This window comes from Neophocaena asiaeorientalis, unplaced genomic scaffold (genome assembly GCF_003031525.2).
Source record: "Neophocaena asiaeorientalis asiaeorientalis breed wild unplaced genomic scaffold, Neophocaena_asiaeorientalis_V1.1 scaffold182, whole genome shotgun sequence".
NCBI lineage: Eukaryota > Metazoa > Chordata > Mammalia > Artiodactyla > Phocoenidae > Neophocaena > Neophocaena asiaeorientalis.
Genome location: NW_020174648.1, coordinates 3,644,914 through 3,665,240, shown reverse-complemented (window position 1 = coordinate 3,665,240; position 20,327 = coordinate 3,644,914). Strand labels below are relative to the sequence as shown.

Here is a 20,327-nt window from a genome sequence, read left to right as displayed (position 1 = left end):
AAATTTACACTATCCATTTCTTTCAGAGAAATCCAAAATCTTTCTGTCTCTTCATCTCTATATCCCTCTATTTTTCTACCTATATTTAGAACCACAGGTTCATACCTGTAATCCCAAGGCCATACCACAGGGTTTATTTTAGCTTTTGTATTTTCCTTATTTATAATTTCCTTGACCATGAGAAACTTAGCACCTGTTATCCTCAATATAATTACTTACTGGCTAGATCCCCCTGTATGTAACCAATTTCCTTACTCCACTGGCTGCTGCCCCTTTCAACCACCTACCTCACATGGATTCAGGCCCTTACTAGGTTGCCCCCATCACACAGGCCTGCCTATTGGCTTTTTGATTGAATTAGGAAAGAAAGAAGGAAGGCAGAAAGTTGTACAAGTTTCTTAATCTCTTAGAATCTCATTTTCCTTATGTTAATTGTTCAGGGATCAGTAATACCCACCCTGTTGCAAGTAAAGTGCTAAACACAGCATCGAGTAGGAAATAAGCACTCAATAAATAGGACTTGTACCGCTTGATTGTTATTGTTATCAAGGACCAATTAAGCATGAAGCAGGAGGCCTAGAAGGAGGGACTGTGAAGGTGAGTGATTTTGGTCTTTGCCGCCATGACAAATGTTGGCAAACTAGATATACACGAAAACTTACCTAAAAAGTTGATCTTCTATTACTCAGAGACACTTTATGAGCCTGGGCTTATTAGAATTTGTTGGCGTAAGTCAGAGCTTCCCAACCTCAGCACTACAGATGTTTGGAGTCAGAGAATTATTTGCTGTGGGGAGCTGTTCTGTGCATTATAGGATGTTTAACAGCTGCCTGGCTTTAACCCCCTAGAAGTAGCACCCCTCTCCAAATTGTCAGAACCAAAAATTTCTCCAGAAATTGACAAAGCTCTCCTGGAGTCAAAATCTCACACACGCACGCGCACACACACACACACACACACCAGCTGAGACCCACTGGAGTAAATGCTTGGCTTTGTGTTGACTATATTCTCTGTTACCATGTTTGAGAAATGGAATACTTGATTTAATTTTAAAAATTCTTAACAAAGTTACTGTATAGTATTTTTCCAAAGATTTGGACTGAAAATCAATGGCACAATTCAAAATTGGGCTGAAAATCATTTAATCTCAGTTTTGAGTCAGAAGTTGCTGATTTGAGCCTTAGTTACCACTGAATTGTGGACTTATGCAAATCCTGGTCAGCGCAGGGTCTTCCTAATGTGACTTTGGCTAATAAGACTTGCCATAAGAAAATTATAACAAGGATTTGCACTCTCCTTTCTTTCAAAGAAATCCAAGCACTACCTTCTAGTCTTTTCTCCCATAGTTCGCCTCCCTCATTTTACATTCTAGCTAAATGGGATGTTGTTTTTCCAATAAACATTAGTTGGAATAATGAGTAGATATTTATTAACTTTCCTAAAAGAAAGGAAGTGGGGACCTTCCCTGATGGCTCAGTGGTTGAGAGTCCGCCTGCTGATGCAGGGGACGCGGGTTCGTGCCCCGGTCCGGGAGGATCCCACATGCTGCGGAGCGGCTGGGCCTGTGAGCCATAGCTGCTGGGCCTGCGCGTCCGGAGCCTGTGCTCCGTGGCGGGGGAGGCCACAGCAGTGAGAGGCCCGTGTACCGCAAAAAAAAAAAAAAAAAGAAAAGAAAGGAAGTGGGAAACTTATTGCCCCATCTGACAAAGGGCTAAATTTTTCAAACATAGTTTAGGTAGTCAGTAGCTGTGTGAGCCAGAATGAAGTGTGAATTAAGATTTCTCAGAAATTGTTCTAGTTCTTCCACTGAAGTCTCTGAAAGCTTTTTGCACAAGGATCCCCTGATAGTGCCCAAGTCACTGCAGTCTATCAAAGTCTACAGTTCCACCTTTTACTGGAGAGAGAACTTGCTGTTAAAGAATTGGAGGGGAACATCAAAAACAACCAAACAAACAAAATAGGCAATTACATAAACTAAAATGATCAACACAAGTAAAAACCTCAACTCCTCAGATGACACTGAACAGGCCCTAAATTCAAAGCACCTCTCATTTTGTACCACCTCACAGAGTAAGGGTTTTGGTGATCTGTGCAGGGTGAGCTTTGCATCAACACAGAGGATTGCATGGCAATAAGCCTTCTCAGCTGAAGCCTGAGGGAGAACGAGTGCCTAGTAAACTCTTGCAGGGTGCTGATTTTAGGAATACCAGCTTCTGGTAACCTGCCATTATTAATTTAAGAGGTTGGTAATATACAGGCCACCTGTGTTAATCAATGCAAGGGAAGGTGAGTCATTTGGCTCGAGAACTAAAGAGAGGACTCACAGTGATGGATAAGCTTGCTCCCCCTCAGACATTCTTTCCAAATGACCAGTAAGCCTCAGACCATACTTTTAGAAATGGTGCCCTTAGGCCATCAATCTCAAAAGTTTGACAGTAATTTCCCTGTCTACCTGGTAACCTGCCACCATACTGTACACACTACACCCAACACAGCAAACTTACTGATTGCACCCACTTTGTCTCCTCATGCCTCCCCCCTCCCCGCAGCTGCCCGCCAGTACCAGTCAAACGCCTGTGGGAGAAAAAAGTCACCTTCATCAAAAAACAAACAACCGAAAAACCACTTAGGGATGGGTTCCTTGGACCACGCTACAAAAAGAGATAATGATTCATTCTCAGTGTACCTACTGACATTCATTGAGCAGCATATAGTTTATTTTAGCTAGAGTTTGGGATGTAGCATCTATATTTAATTCCACAGGCTGTCAGGCAACTCATATATTTACAAACACACTCCGGGAAACAATGTTGTTTGCTGGTCACAGCTGCATCTGTAACATCTCTGGAGCTCTGCACAGTTTGGCAGAGCCCAGGGCATTGTCATTTTACATTCTGGTCTGTGCCAAGGCCCCAGTAGGGCAGAGCTTGGGCTAAAAGTTCAGATTCAGTGACAGGCGTGCCAGAAAGCCAGGAGCAAAAGTAACTGTGAGGGCTGTGGGTCAGGATGGAGAGTTCCGTGTCAACCCTGCCTCAGTGCTGCACACTGCACAGCGGTGGACATTTTCCATGTGACTGGCTTAGGCTTATTTCGGCTTCCCAGGCCTGAAAGAAACAAACTAGCCTATGTATACACAGGCTGGCTCTGCTGGGAAGTGAGCTGGGGCTTCAGCGATGGAAGCCAGCCTGGTGGAAAGGAGGCAGGAAAAGAGAAGGTTTCCTCTCTGGAGGGTGGAAGCAGCTGTCTGCCAGGGATGGGGAGGGAATGACTAAGCCAGCTTCAGTAGCTGGATCCAGGGAGAGCGACTGGGCATAGCCAGGGGCAGGGACCAAACGGCAAGATTCAGGCAATCTTGGTAACAGAATACATAAAGAGGGATATATCAAGAGCTGGTGGGACAATTCAGAATTAGGCAATGGGGCAGCCAATCCTTGGAGGTCTGTCTCCTACAACAGAAAGTAGGGAGCTGAGAGCAGGGGTTGAAGGAGCCCAGCAAGGGTGCAAGCCCCTTACACCTTAGATGGACACCCTGAGATTGGGCAGGAAGGAGAGGATGGGGAACTTGGGTACAGGCTCAGTTGGGTTTGGGGGTCTAAGGGAAGAGCACTGTAAGTCAGAGGAAACCAGCAATTGTGGGTTGTCCACCAGGGCCCAGTTTGGGGGAAGATGTCTGACCTTATGGTTTTTAAGACATCACAAGGGAGATACAATTGCCTTCTTATAAGGCCTGCTGACAGGCCATCTAAACAGGAGCCACATGGCTTCTTCCAAAGCAGAAGGCTTAAGCATCCTTGTCCCAGCCAGGAAATTTAGGTACATCTTGATTTTGTTCTCTAAGATTTTTAGACTTTTCATCAATCCATGGAAATTTTAAAAATAGGAGTGACCTAGAGGATACAGCTGTGCTTCTGTGAGCACAGCTCCCTTATGAGACTCACATCTGTGGATCTTAGGTTAATAGGTCATTTGGACTGTCCAAAGGACTTTCTTGGGATAACATCATTGACTTCTCTGTTCTTGAGTTTCTTCCCCTGTAAAATGGGCATAATAACAACATCAACCTCATAAAGTTTTACAAGAATTAAATGAGCCAATGAATGGAAAGCTCTTGAGACCAATGTCTGGCACATAATAACTGGTATCAAAACATAATTGTCCATGATGACCATGGTAACTCTGGAACTCATGGATTCCGGCTTCTGAAAATTTCAATTGACCTCTGACACATGTGAAATAAAGATGGAATGAGCTCTAGGCTTAGCATTGAGAGACCCAGGTTCAAGTCTTGTTTTTGCCCCCAAATCGTCAATAACTCACAATAACTAACTGCACTTCTGTGGCCCTATGTTTTCTCATCTATCAAACAATGTGAAGGGGGTTCTATCACTGGCTCACACTGGAGAGTTACTTCAAAATCTTCTTGGGGATTTTCAAAATATTCTATAATAAAATATAGAAATACACCCCAACCCAAGGTATCAATCATTCCTCTCTTCTCTTTCCTTGTCTCCGTACCTCACCCCCCCACACACACTGACACGTACCACACAGGCACTCCAGGCTGCTGAGACCCACTAGGCCAAGTAATCCCTAGGATCTCACCCCTTCCCCCAGTTCCATGATCTGATCAGGTGGAAATTAATCAGGGACCAGAGGCTGTAGGAAGGCAAAGTAACAAAGTAATCAACACAGAGTCTAGCTTTGACAGACAAGAGCCTCAAAGATGTAACACACAGATATAGACTCAGGGAGAAAAAAAGGAAGGCAGGAGTGAGTAAACAGTGGGGCCCATAGCCACACTATCAAGGGTCAAGTGACAGAGGCCACAGATAAAAGCAAAAGGACTGCCCACCTCTTCAGTCATTATCTATGGAGGGGGGGGCGCGGAGGAAGACCCCTGAGGCCTAATGAGGACACATTTTTAACAGAGACTTTATCTTCTCAGGCTTCTCACCTGTAAACAACAACAACAGCGCAGCAAAACAAACAAAAAACCCATATGTTGATGCCTTTGAAGAAATAACAGTGAACACACACACAGCACTCACTGTGGGCCAGGCACTTTTCAGGGCCTTTACAAATGTTGTTGCATTTAATCCCCACAACCCCATGAGGAGGCACTATTATTATTGTCGTTTTTTCTTTCCTTTTTTTTTTTTTAAACAGTTGAGGAAGCTGAGCCAGGAGAGGTGCAGCCAACGTGAGAAGCCAGGTGTTCTGGCTCCATGGTCTATGCTTGTAACCCCTCCACTGCTGAGCTACTGATGGAGGGCTTGGTGCCTGGGGAAGGAAGGAAGGCAGATGTGTTCTCAGGCCACAGGGAGCTGCTGGGGTCTCATAATGCAGGAGTATAATGGAAGTGGTTTTGAGGAAGGTTAATATACATGGAGATCAGGTATGTGAAAAGTTGAAATGTGCAACTTTTCATTTCGAGATTCTGTTTGATTGGCAGGGCTTTCTTTCTCTTTTCTGGAGACCCCTGTGACCTCAAGGGAAGTTCTGGGCCACAGGGCCCACCCTGGTCTGCACATGGTGACCCAGGCTTTATCACACGAGACTCTGGGCAAGCCTGTCAGTTAGCTTGTCTCCCCAAGGAAAGTGCCAAGGACACCCGGCAGGCAAGTCTGAAACTTCTGCCGCTGACACATGGATCCGTCCTTGATGAGTGAAGGGCTGGTTATCACACAGCAGAAACCTATAAACTGGGGGCCCTGAGGGGGTGGAGCCTATGACGTCTAATGTAACTGAAGCTATGTGTGTGTGTGTGTGTGTGTGTGTGTGTGTGTGTGAGTGAGAGAGAGAGAGAGAGAGAGAGAGAGAGAGGGAGAGAGATAGAGAGAGAGAGAGAGAGAGTTGTGTGTGTGTGTGTGTGTGTGTGTGTGTGTGTGTGTGTGAGAGAGAGAGAGAGAGAGAGAGAGATGGAGAGAGATGCAGAGAGAGAGAGGGATGGAGAGAGATGGAGAGAGAGAGAGAGATGGAGAGAGAGAGAGAGATGGAGAGAGAGAGAGAGAGAGAGAGAGAGAGAGAGAGAATATTATTGTTTTAAGCTCATTACAGGATCCTCAAGTCCTATGTTTTGTTGCTGCTCCATGAGGGCAGGTGTTGGGTCTGTCTTGTTCTGTCTTGTTCATCAGATTTACCACCATCACCTGGTACAGTCCTGGTGCGTAGAAACTGCTTAATAACTGATTGACTATTCCATGGACAGAGGTGAGGGAGGGTGAGGAGACCTGAGTGATAGGTTTTGGAGTCGGAATATCCGAGTTTCATTTCTGCTTCCTTGTGGAATTGTCTCCAGCAAGTCCCTTAGCCTCTCCCAGTCTCTCCTCTTAAAGGTCTCAGATGAATGCAAGAACATTTAGTAATCATGACGGTAAATAGTAAATCATGATAGAGCTTACCTTTGTGCAAATCATCCTTAACATTGTTAACCTGGTTCTGTGCAGGGAGGCTATCCCTATATTAAGTCTAGCAGTGGGGGAATGCATCAAGTGTACCTTGCTAGGTCCAGGCCAGTTCTGAGGGTGACACTGGAGGTCATATCCCAGAGCCTGGAGAGGAGAGTGGCAGTCGGGGTGTGACATCTGCCCGGGTGCACACGGGGAATGATGGGCACTGCTGAAACTCTCTGAAGTGCAATGAGGAACATATTATAGGGATGTAAAGGCTGTGGTTAGGGTCTGTTGAGGCTGGCAGATCATCCCAACGAGAGAGCCGAATACAAGTCTTTCATCTGAATGGATAGCACCCCCATCTACCCTTCACCCCAGGATGTCCTGTCATTTCTCTGGTCTCCTCTCCCTTTCTAGTCAAAACAGGAGGTTTTGTGTCCAGATGTGGATGACAAGAACAAATAACACTTTCTGTGAGTTTTTACTACTGACACCCTCAGATTGATTCAAGAAAACATCTCTTCAATCGAGTTGGCCAATTAACCACTCAAATGGCTTGAAAACTTATTTAATGTCACTGCCTAATCATTTTAATAAATGTCACTGCTCCAACAGGCAAGAACGTCTGCTTTATCCCTCACTTGTCTTATGCTTCACTCCCTTTCTGAAACACAGAGCCTCCTCCCAAAGAAGACTAAAATCTCAGCGCCTCACCCCTCATATTTGTGCCCCTTTTATTTGCATAGAATTAAGGGATTTCTGTTTTGGGCAGGACCATGGGGATCATCTCACCTCTTAAATCATTTTACTGATGACCAAAGGGAGGCTCCCAGGGGAAGTGATTTGTAAGTGGCAAAGCCCACGTGTTTTTATAGCTGTAAATCATGGAAGTGGTGCAGTAAAGTGTACATACTATAGGAGCTAGAGTAGGTAGACCCAGATCTGCCACTGACACACATGACCTTGTGCAACTCACTTATCTATTCCTAGGCTCCGTGTTCTCATCTGTTAAAAGGGGATCCTACATTTTCAGAAACAAAGATCGAGCATCATTTTATTATCTGTGCTTCATAAATAGTAGTGACCACACAAACAGAAAATGATGTCTGCTGGTATTGATTCATGGTAATTGTTAACAGCATTAACAGTTTTGTTAATTATAATACTAATTTCACATCTATTTCTCCTTTTCTTCTGGCCTCTAGCAACAGCTTAGCCATCGCCTTAACTCCTCCAACATGGAGCCCCTCCCCTGCACAGTATTTTTCAAAGAGGAAACTGTACTTCTATCTCCCTTGCCAGGATTTAGTACCTGAGCAGCTGATGCCCCAGATCCTAACTGCTCTATCGACACACCTAGTGTACATGGAGATGGAGACCAACAGGAGGACACAAAAGAGTCCCCAGAAGTCTTCAGCTGGGTGACAGTCTTGGTGGAGATGTGATTCTTATAAGCTTTCCCCTGTTGCAGACCGCGCTGCCCACTTCTCATGTGACTTAATCTACACCTGATTTTCTCAGTTGACAAAACTGGAACCCATTGAATTCATGGCTTAACGAACAGATACGAGCTAATGTACTCACAAAGGAAAAGCCATGACTTATTCTACTTGTACCTTTGGGCCAAAGCTGATTTATAATTTGTGTAGGTGTAGAACTCTGTCTTGAGTAGGGTCTAAGTAAGTGAAATTATTTGGCTTTCACAAGTAAATTTCTAATTGTTTTCCTCAAGGAGCTAGCTTAGCCATGACTTTAATACACTCACATGTAACATAGAGATTTACTTTCACAACCATTTGTAGGACAAAATGGATACATAGAAGCATCATGGGGAAGGCGAGAATTGTTTTAACCTGTTGAATATTAACAGTACCAGCACAAGACTCGAGAATCTAGAAGGTTAAGATTTGCTTGACAGGTTGCTGTTACAAGATTTATAATAATATTGTTTGTGGAGCATAAACGGTAAATGCCCAAAAGCTATCCTCCTTGAAAAGTCTAATTTTTACACAACTGTCAATGCAGCAATTATTTTGTGTTTTTTTTTAAAGGTGAAGGAACGTGTTCTAGGTATTTTTTTAAGGAAAATTTTGAAACCTGTTTAAAACTTCTCTTTCTTAAAAAGAGATTTTTTTTTTTTTTTGGTCAAAATGTTTTCAGATCCTGAGAAAAACCAATGGAACGGAAACCATATGATTCTGAGGCCCGGTTTTTTAGAGGCGCCGTCAGCACTGAATTCAGGCGTTCTTGCTGTGCTCAGCAGACCCGGCCCAGCAATCAAAACCATTTGATTCTAAAGCTGATACTTCTATAACCAGGCAGGTTCCAGCACATTGTGAACCCTGAAAAAGCATAATTACAAACAAAGAATGACAAGAAGCACACGTTGACTTAATATAGCTCGCTTCTTTCAAAGAGCACACAGCTTTTCACACACGCGCTCTCACCTGTCCTTAGAAACCCGCGATTAGCAGGGGAGGGGGCGGCTGCCACCCCTGTGTTACAGCACAGGCCGCCAGGAGGCTCAGTGGCTGGGCCAAGGCCACACATTGTCACCGGCTCACAGTGACGCCTCTAGGAAACGCATGGAATTGATTGATCATGTATTTTTGAAGACTGACTCTGTATGAGAGTTGAAGTTTTTCATATAAACAGAGACCTGGACTTTGACCTTGAAGGGTCAGGCAGGGTTGATGTTGTATGGTTCTCATGCCGAGAATAATCGCTAGTCTCCTCCAGAAATCACCAAGAACCCTCAAAGGTGTGCAGAATGGGAGCGAAGTCCTTTATGTGTCTATTATTTTTCAATTGCTGTGTAAGGAATTACCACAAACGTAGTGACATAAAGCAGTATGAATTCATCATGTCACAGTTTCTGTGGGTCAGGAGTCCAGGTACAGCTTAGCTGGGTCCTCTGCTCAGGGTCTCACAAGACTGAAATCGAGGTGTCAGTCAGGAAAGCAGTTCTCATCTGGGACTCAGAGTTCTCTTCCGGGCTCATGTGGCTGTTGGTGGAATTGGTTTTCTTTTTCTTTTTTGTTTTTTTTAATTGGAGTTTAATTGCTTTACAATGTTGTGTTAGTTTCTGCTGTACAGTGAAGTGAATCAGCTATATGTATACATATATCCCCTCCCTCTTGGACCTCCCCCCCAACCCCCATCCCACCTATCTAGGTCGTCACAGAGCACTGAGCTTCCTGTGCTTCATAGCTTGTTCCCACTAGCTATTTTACGCATGGTAGTGAATATATGTCCATCCTAATCTCCCAACTTGTCCCACCCTTCCCTTCCCCACCATGTCCACATGTCCATTCTCTACTTCTGCATCTCTATTCCTGCCCTGGAAATAGGTTCATCTGTACCATTTTTCTAGATTCCACATATATGTGTTAATATACGATATTTGTTTTTCTCTTTCTGGCTTACTTCACTCTGTATGACAGACTCTAGGTCCATCCACATCTCTACAAATGACCCAGTTTTGTTCCTTTTTATGGCTGAGTAATATTCCATAGACATTTCACTGAAGAAGACATAGAAATGGCCAAGAGGCATGTGAAAAGATGCTCAACATCACTAATTATTAGAAAAATACAAATCAAAACTACAATGATGGGGGCTTCCCTGGTGGCGCAGTGGTTGAGAATCTGCCTGCTAATGCAGGGGACACAGGTTCGAGCCCTGGTCTGGGAGGATCCCACATGCTGTGGAGCAACTGGGCCCGTGAGCCACAACTACTGAGCCTGCGCATCTGGAGCCTGTGCTCCACAACAAGAGAGGCCACGATAGTGAGAGGCCAGTGCACCGCGATGAAGAGTGGCCCCCGCTTGCCACAACTAGAGAAAGCCCTCACACAGAAACGAAGACCCAACACAGCCCCAAATAAATAAATAAGTTAATTAATTAAAAAAAAAACCTACAATGATGTATCACCTCACACTGGTCAGAATGGCCATCATCAAAAAATCTACAAACGATAAATGCTGGAGAGGGTGTAGAGAAAAGGGAACCATTTTGCACTGTTGGTGGGAATGTAAATTGATACAGCCATTGTGGAGAACAGTATGGAGGTTGCTTAAAAAACTAAAAATAGAATTACCACATGACCCAGCAATCCCACTACTGGGCATATACCCTGAGAACACTGTAATTCAAAAGGACACATGTACCCCAATGTTCATTGCAGCTCTATTTACAAGAGCCAGGACATGGAAACAACCTAAATGTCCAACAACAGATGAATGGATAAAGAAGATGTGGTACATATATACCACAGTGGAATTTTATAGTGGAATATTACTCAGCCATAAAAAAGGAATTGGTTTTCTTGGGGTGGTACAACTGTGGTTCCCATTTTCTTACTGGCTGTTGACTGGGAATTGTATTCAGTTCCTAGAGGCCACCCACAATCCCTTGCTGCATGGCCCACATAGACTGTACACAGCATGGCTGTTTGCTTTCTTCCAGGGCAGCTAGATCCTGTCTCTCTGACACTTCACCTTCTTTTAGAGGCTCACCTGATTAGGCCAGGCCCACCCAAGATACTTTTCCTTTTGATTAACCCAAAGTCAACTGATCAGTAACCTGATCATGGAAGGAGTCTCCCATCATATTCACAGGGCCTGCCTGCACTCAAGAGGAGGAGATTATAAAGGGCACACACAGAAGGGCTCAAGAATCTTGGGGACCATTTTAGAAACCTGCATTCTGCAGTGTCCTACCTGTGTCATTGCTTGTCCACCTTACTGTGTTTGCTGCCTTGGCCTGCTCTGTCAAGCAGCCCCAGTCTCCAAAATGTGCCTCCATCAATATGCCTTTAGAAAGAGAACAATATTTTATAAGAGGAACTAATCGCTAATAGTAGGTAGTGTTTCAGACAATGTAACGAGCACGTGCTTTCATATTGTTGGTACTTAACAGAGTGTCTGGCACTTAGGAGTCCTCAGTTTCCGTTTCTCAAGCAACGAATGCATGGATGATTAAATGAGAAATATTTTGGGCATCCTCATCAGATTACATCCCATAAAAATAAATGCCTACCCCTCCATGTGCAAGGCTGATTCCTCCTTTTAGTTTATAGCACGAATTTCCCCCCTCCCCGGTTTAAAAGTAATGCCTGCTTATTATAAAAACATTTGGAAATGTGTCTTCTTTCTATGGTTTTATTTTTTATATTTAACTTCTTAATCCATCTGGAACTAATTTCCCAATATTATGTATAAAATAGTCTACTCCCTACCCATTTAATCTGTGATGCATACACACACACACACACACACACACACACTACGTTCTTATGTATAATAAGGTCTATTTCTGAGCTAGCTGTTCTATTTCATTGATCTGCCCAACCACTTTGTGTGCCAGTATCACCTACTTACTTACTGGAATTTTATAATAGGTTTAAAGATCTGGTAGGGCAGATGTTGCCTCACTATTTGTCCTTCAGCCCCCCTGTCCACCAGTTCATTAAGTATGGGTCTATCTTGGGGCCCACTCTAGCGCCTTAGAGAGCAAAGCATTCTTTGGAAAAGTCTGGACACGGAACCAGATCTAGGTTCATATTCTACCCTTGCATCTTCCTAGCCCAGCACCTCTGAGTCTCAGGGAAATGTAAACTTGTAATAATAATGCTTATAGTAGAAACTTTCTGTGAGAATTAACTGGGGAAACTTCTAAGAATTACCCAGTGCGTAGTAGATGGTCAGTACCTACTAATCAGAGTAGAGGAGTGACTCTGAAGGTCCATGCACCCATGCTTCTGTCCCTTTATCCTTATCAGCAGGCACTGCAACACTTTTGAAAGCATCTTGTACAAATGCTGAGGCTCAGATCTGTCAGACTCAGGCCAGCTTTTAGGCTGGGAGTAACCAGGATTAAGAATTGGCCCCAGCCTCTGGGCAGCCTCTTCAGGGTTTGCATTGGTCCAAGGGAAGTCGGTGGTTTTGTTAAACTGGAGCCATTCCTGAGTGACCTGGGGTCCTGGGGAATGGGAGTGAGTCAAATGCTGAAGCCCACTTTACCTTGCCGTACAGAAGTCTGGAAGTGCCAGTGAATTGACACCCTTTGCTTCATCACAGGAAGCTCATCTCTGGACTTTGGCAGCCAGAGAAAGGCCTCAAAGCCACAAATTACACGTGTTGGGGATTGGAAGTCATTCTAGCACAAACCAAGGTGGTACTGGTGAGGAGAGATGGGTGAGACTCTGACAGCATGTGCTAGACATTGAAGATTGAAGAAATGAATTCGATTGCAAGAACCCCTGCAGTACTGAGTCAGCCAGGAGTCTTGAAGGCCAAAGTCTTACTCCCTTCCTGGCACTGTCCCTCAACTCAGAGAGGGCAGGGCAGGGCAAGAATGCACTCATTCATTTCTTCAAGAAGCGTCTCTGAAGGCCTACTGTGTGCTCTCAGGAACTAGGGTAGGGGGATACACAGCCCTGCCCTCAGAGAGCTTCCATATTACACAGTGAGGAGAAAGAGCACAACGGGGCCATCCTTGTGTCCACGGATCTGTTCTCTGATGATGGTGATTTCCCACTGTGACTCTATCCCTGCATGGCCTTTTGTAAAGGAACAGATCGATGTTCAAAGCAGGAAGTCCAAAGCTTGACTGTTATCTAGTCAAGCCTCTTTCTTTTCTCTTCTTTTTTTTTTTTCTTTTAAAATATAGTATAATCCTACATTTGTTTTTTTTAAATTGAAGTATAGTTGATTTACAATGTTGTGTTACTTTCAGGTGTACAGCACAGTGATTCAGTTATTTATATATTAAAGTATTTTTATTTATAAAGTGTATATATATATATACTTTTTCAGATTCTTTTCCCTTATAGGTTATTACAAAGTATTGAGTAGAGTTCCCTGTGCTAGTCCTTGTTGATTATCTGTTTTACATAGAGTAGTGTGTATATGTTAATCCCAAACTCCTAATTTATACCTCCCCTACTCCCTTTTCACAACCATAAGTTTGTTGTCTATGTCTGCAGGTCTATTTCTGTTTTGTAAATAAATTCATTTGTATTTATTTTTTAGTTTCCACATATAAGCAATATCATATCATATTTGTCTTTCTCTGTCTGACTTACTTCACTTTGTATGATAGTCTCTAGGTCCATCCATGTTGCTGCTAATGGCATTATTTCATTCTTTTTTATGGCTGAGTAATATCCATTGTGTGTGTGTGTGTGTGTGTGTGTGTGTGTGTGTGTGTGTGTACCACATCTTCCTTATCCATTCATCTGTCAATGGATACTTAGGTTGCTTCCATGTCTTGGCAATTGTAAATAGTGCTGCTATGAACATTGGGATGCATGTACCTTTTCAAATTATGGTTGTCTCTGGATACATGCCCAGGAATGGGATTGCTGGATCATATGGTAGCTCTATTTTTAGCAGTATTAGGAACCATACTGTTCTCCATTTTTATTTTCCGTAAGGGATAACTAAACTCAGAGAAGGGAAGTAATTTGCCCAAGTTCACCCAGCTTCATAACAGTGATGGGACTTCCCTATTCTGCCCACAATTCACCATCAGAAAAAGGGGGCTTCTCTTTGCTTTACATCAAGCCTCTAGAGGCTGCACACAATCTATGAGGCTATTATTGAAACATAGTGAACATTTTTGAGAGAGGAAGACAAGCGGATGGTGTTGAGTCTACAAAGGAAACAAGGAAGCAACACAGTATAAAGGTTAGAGTTGGACCCCCTGAGGTCAAAATTCTGGTTTCTTCACTTGAAATCTGCGTGAAATTAAGCAACTTTCCTCATATCTCTAAACCTCATCTTCTCATCGGCAAAATGACAGTGGTGTTTCCTGTAGGATTGTTTTAAGAATTAAATGAAATATACGTCAACACGTAGCTCAATGCCTAGAAGGAAGATGTGTTACTAGGATAAAGGATTTCTAGAATGGGCCCTGCCCAAGGAGATTTGATGCTCACAGGCCCACGCGGTCAGACCGGGGTGTGCAACTGACATCTCCGTGTTGTACTTTTCCAGTTCCAGGAGCCCTGGTGGAGCGGCACAGAGCGGGAGAGTGTGGCGAGAGAATGAAGACACCAACCGCCTGGGAGAAGCATGAGGTGGCAGTGCGGCACTCGATTTAGAGGGCTTCGGCCGGTGGCGGCGGCCCCATGGGCAGCTCTGCTGGCACTGGCCCTCCCCGGTTGGGTGCTGGCTGTCTCGGCCACGGCGGCCGCTGCGGTCCCCGAGCATCATGCCTCCGCGGCCGGCCAGCCACCCCTGGACTGGCTGCTCACAGATCGGGGCCCATTTCACCGCACGCAGGAGTACACCGACTTCGTGGAGCGCTACCGCCAGGGTTTTACCACCAGATACAGGATCTACAGGTGAGTGGGGCGTCCCACTGAAGCCAGCCTGGGTCTGTGCAGGGCGCCAAGCGCCAAGCCAGCTGGCAGGCCGCAGACTGCACTAGGGGAGAGCCGGAGGACCAGCAGGCAGGGAGAACAAGTTTGCCATGTTGGTTTTTAAAAAAAGAAGAAAACACATACAAGCTGGAAGACCTGCTGATGCCTCCTGGGGAACTTAGCAAAAGGGTTTCTATTTATAGGTTGTGCCGCTTATAAATTGAGGACAAATCAGGCGGCTTGGATTCAGCATGCGGCCTGAGCTGCTGCAGGAGGTCAGAGTGGAAGGCTGGGGCCCGGTTTTAAATAATGGGTGAGATACTTTTATGAGTTGTAATTAACTCGATATGCAAATGAAGGAAGGGCAGCTCCAGTTCCTGCCTTAGAGGTGGGGGGAGCCCCGCAGGGGCAGGGATGGGCCTGCCCTCACCCTTGTCAACACCATAGCCTCAGTTGGCCTTGTGCAAGGAAATGGGCTGCATCGTCCCTGCCCCTCGGCCTGTCCTCAGGAGCATCAGAGCTGAAAGTCAAACATGTGACCTGTCTGACCCATCTGACAAGGGATGAACCAGGTACAAATTCCTGGCTGCTGGACCAGCACTTCAGAAGCACAAGGCTCGTCAAAATCCTCACCTCAGGTGACCCAGAGACCCTCAGGGCTCCCTTGAGTGCATTCCTGAATTCAACTTTCCCCTTCATCCCTCTTCTCAGTCCCTGCCTTAGTGTCACCCCCTTTTCCTCCTCACCGTGACCATAGTCTTCAGACAGACCTGGGAACTTTGCTAGAATTTTTTTCTTTTATTAAAGATATTTATTTTCCGATTATAGATTCATTTCTAATGAGAGAGAGAGAGAGAGAGAGGGAAAGTATGAAAAAGCACAAAGAGAAACAGAAAATCACCTATTCTTTTGCCATCTAGAGGTTGCTCTTGGTAACCTTGGGCACGTGCATTCCTAGTCATGTGAACATACTAAAGGTTTTGGCCCTCTTGCTGGATCTAGCCCTTTACATGCCTTATGTACATGAACTCATTTAATCCTTCTAATAGTCCTCTTTTGGAAGAACAGTTATTCTCCCCTTTTTACAGATGAGGACATTGAGGTCCAGAGAAGTTAAGGAACTTGCTGAGGGGCACACAGCTAGTAAATGGTGAAGCTAGGATTAACTCCCAAGTAGTAATCAGACTCCAAAGTCTGGGTTCTTAAATTATATTTAAAGAAACTATATTTTTCTGTTTCTGAGAGGCTTTTTTTTTTTTTTGCGGTACGCGGGCCTCTCACTGCTGTGGTCTCTCCCATTGCGGAGCACAGGCTCCGGACGTGCAGGCTCAGTGGCCATGGCTCACGGGCCCAGCCGCTCCGCGGCATGTGGGATCTTCCCGGACCGGGGCACGAACCCGTGTCCCCTGCGTTGGCAGGCGGACTCTCAACCACTGCGCCACCAGGGAAGCCCAGTGCTTTTTTTTTTCTTCTGCAATACCACTCAGTCTGTTTAGGTTCGTATGGAGTCTCAGAAATAAGGTTTTAAGGTATTGAGCACTAGGAGAGTCCCAAATGGTAAGTGCAGCCATTTACAGGGGACATTTTCCTGGTACACGATTCCCACATGCAGATGCAGGCAAAGAGAAAGATGAGGTATTTGAGGGGCTGGTGCTTCCTGCATGCAGAGGTCCGTAGAAACAAAAGCCATTTCTCTTCCAGTCTGGTATTAGAAGGGATTACAATTCATACTCTCCGGTTCAGCGGCTCTGATTCTTGCCATCCTCCAAAGACTGTAGTGTAAATTCACACAGGGCCACTGAGGCAGAGAGCGGCCAGCTCGGGCTGGGAGTGGCTGAGCTAACACCTGCTCCGGTAAAAGAGGTTAACTTGACTTTCAGTAAATATATAAGAAATTAGACCTGTGTCCCCCACGAATTTTCTAAAAGGTAAATTCAGGGCGATGCTTCTCTTTATCGAAGAATTTATTTTTCCATCTCTCCAAAAAAAAAAAAAAGAAAAAAAGGGAAAAGAGAAAGTCCACACTAGAATGTATTTAAGCAGCAAATCCCTCTAGTTCAGGAAAACAAGATTTAATTCACCTCAAACTTTTCTGTTTATCCCAAATCTTTCAAAAGCACTGTTATCACCAAAAAAAATTTTTTAAGTATGTTGGAACTGAAATGTCAGGCTGGGAATCCTAAAACCACCATTCACTCAAAGGGCTATAGGAACTAGAAGCAATAAAGCACCAGTTTCCTTCACCCCTCCACAAATTTTTCTTGTCATCAGGCCCCAGCCCCAAGGCTGGCGACCACTGAATGCCTTAGCAGCAGCTCAGAGCCGGCTACGGGGAATGTCCGGAATCACTTCTGCACCATCAACCATTCTATCAGTACGTAATGTTTTGTTTGTTTTTTTTTTTGCGGTACGCGGGCCTCTCACTGCCGTGGCCTCTCCCGTTGCGGAGCACAGGCTCCGGACGCACAGGCTCAGCGGCCATGGCTCACGGGCCCAGCCGCTCCGCGGCATGTGGGATCTTCCCGGACCGGGGCACGAACCCTCGTCCCGTGCATCGGCAGGCGGACTCTCAACCACTGCGCCACCAGGGAAGCCCCGTAATGGTTTTTTGATCATTTAATGTGACAGGCTCTTACACTGTGCCATTCTGTTTCTCTGGGGTCAGTTATTGCACATGAACCTGTACTTGGGGAAACAGTAACCAGTCATTCTGACAGGAATGCAGCATTGCGATTTGCGACCCCATGGCGGGGCAATGGGAGAATGGTCACACACGGCTGCTCCAGGAGCATTCTGGGAGTCTATGGTGGATCCATGGATACTTGTTGTAGGGCTCTGTATTATCCCCAAGGGAATTCACTCTTATCCCTTTCCCTTTTGTCTCTAGTGGTAATTCCTTCTAGCAACTTCAAGACCTTGTTTACTGTGACTAGAGCAGGTCACAGAAAACTGGTCTAGTCATCCCTAATGACTAGAAGGGCATTTCTTCCAGAAGGGCAGAGGGAGAAAGAGCTTACAGAGAATATCAGAAATGCTCTGTGGTGAAATATTGGGTCTCGAACAGGATTAGTCTTTTATTCAATTCTTTTAGAAAGCTTTTGGTACATGGAGATCATATGGTATCCATATGTGCTTTCCATGTAAGAAGGGAGGTGAGCTGTGGTGGGGGAAGAATAAGACTTTCCAATGGGGCTAGAATATTCGGTACAGAATTACATGAAGCTCTCTTACACAGCAGAACAGAGATCCTTCTTCTCTTCTATCTGTGTGTGGACATATTATAGCAATTACACAACCAGGTTCTAACATTAAGCTCTGAACCCCACCTATTCTTATATGGAGATCAGAATGTGCTCTCTGTTGGAGTAGATGACTGGTTGATCTAGAATAGCTCTGGCCTCTCTAACCATGGGTCCCCAGAGATTGTTGCTCTCTCCATAAGTTTGTATTCTCGTAGGCATAGATGCTCCAGAGTGAAGGTTCTGGAGCCAGATGACCTGGACTCTAATCCTGGAGCTGCAGCTTACTAGCTGTATGATGTTGGGTTAATTATTAAATTTCTTTGTTCCCCAATTTACTTATTTGTAAAATTAGGACAATAATAGTACCCACCTAATGGATTTATCTGAAAATTAAATGAGTGAATTGATGTAAAACACTTAGAACGGTGCTTAATAAATATTACCTATTATTAGAGTATCCTCAACAAATATTAACCAATGCAAAAATTATAATGAGATGACAGCCATGGGTACCATCTTCATGATGACATCTGATAATGACTTAGCATTTGACAACGTACATTAGAAGGAGAAAAAAAAATTGTTCTCTTGCTTTTTTAAAGCATATTAACCTTAATTCCTCAATCTCTCTCTCTGCTGGGAGAGGAACTCAACTGGAGAATGAATGCATGTTTTCTGGGGCACACTCTTACTGGTCTTATGGACTGCCAGAAAGAGCTGGATCATTTCCAGCATGTTTTAGAGTCACCACAGGGAATGATCTTTCTCCTATAAAGTCAGGGGTTGCCAACTGAGCAGACCTTTCTTAAGATGTCCTACAGAAGCTGGGCACTGGTCACTGCCAGCTCCCTGGTCCCAGGGGTAACTTGAACAATCTCAGGATGGCACCATTACGAGAAGAGAGACAATATACATTCTTGTTAAAACTTCCTAAATAACAGGATGGCCTTGGCCATCTCACCCAGTTTTGGGCAGGCTTTTAAATTCCATTAGCCGACCTCTCAGCATATTCTCAAGCCCTATCAGACCAAGATCTGAGCAATCAGTCCACTTCTCAGACACTGTCTCTTAATAGGCTAGTGGTAAGAGCTGGAAGAGCAGAGATCCTGTCTCGGATTCCATTTGTGACTCCCAACTGCTTGCCTTTGCCCCATTCTATAGCCCCCAGTACAATAAACCCTTAAGTGATCAACCTCTCACAGCAGCCCTGTGAGGCAGATGGGGGTTTTTAGGGTTCAGGGCAGTGAGATGGACTTGTTCAAGGTCAGAGAGGTAGCCAGTCACAGCCAGAAATAGCACTCAGAGCTCCTGACTTGAAGTCTCCTGCTCATTACTCTAGACCACGCCACTTCCCTTTGACTGGTAAGTGCATCTTCATCGTAACTCGCAACCTAATCAGGCACCTAAATCGAGCTGATGCAAATGTAAATATGGTTTCTCAAAACACTCTAGCAGTAATGTTCCATTCTCTCTTTGCTACAAATCAAAGTAATGAGCAGTCTGTTTTTTTTTAAGTTTCTTTTTGTATTAAAGCTTTAATAGAGAGATGATCGTGGGATCGGAAAAAATCCAAGTCACTATGATGAAACACTTAAAACTTGGAAAGAATAAATTAAAATTAAGAGATAAAGTTAGAGATCATATAGAACAATGAGTATAATATGATGGTTGGGAGAAAAGCAAGGCCAGGTATAATTCCAAATTATTGACCTTAGTCACTAATACCTCCATTTCTATCATCTGCCTCTCTTTTAGAAAAGAAGGGTCTAGGGGTATGTTAGAAGTCTTTTAGGAGGAAAAAAACAAGCCAAAAAAATAAGTAGCTATCTTCATATTATATGTGATCATATTCTGATCATGGTTTTCTGATCATATTCTGGGCAAAGTTTGCAAATTTTGAGAACCAAAGTAGAACATAGCTTAAAACCAAGAGGTTGGAGTGGTACCCAAAGGTAGGCAATGTTGAAGCAGGAATGTGTTTTAGCAGGTGCATCTGGAAACATACAATAGGGCAGGCTGGGGTAGAATCAGATGACGTGCTGAATGAGGGCAGTTAAGGCAAAAGAACCTTTCTACAGGCACCAGAGCAATTACCCTAAGAAAAGATAATCTGTTTATAATTCATCAGGATGAAAAATAAGGTTTGGCAATAGCTTACATGTGAAAGAAGTGAGAAACGGGCAAAACTGAATAATTTATCCATACTGCTCCAAGTGTGGTCTGTGGACTGGCAGCATTGGCATTACCTGAGAGCTTGTGAAAAATGACAGAACCTCAAGTCTCACCCTGACCTACAAAATCAGAATCTGCATTTTTTTTTTTTTT

General features: G+C 44.3%; 1 protein-coding gene across 1 annotated transcript in view; it reads left to right on the top strand.

The window, feature by feature from the left end:
- The first annotated feature begins 14,470 nt into the window (after positions 1–14,470).
- The window catches only part of BRINP2 (BMP/retinoic acid inducible neural specific 2), a 51,884-nt gene continuing 46,027 nt past the window's right edge, over positions 14,471–20,327 (top strand). The window contains exon 1 of the mRNA XM_024758805.1: positions 14,471–14,742. Within this exon, the coding sequence (XP_024614573.1) occupies positions 14,471–14,742 (272 nt within the window). The remainder of the gene's footprint in view (positions 14,743–20,327) is intronic.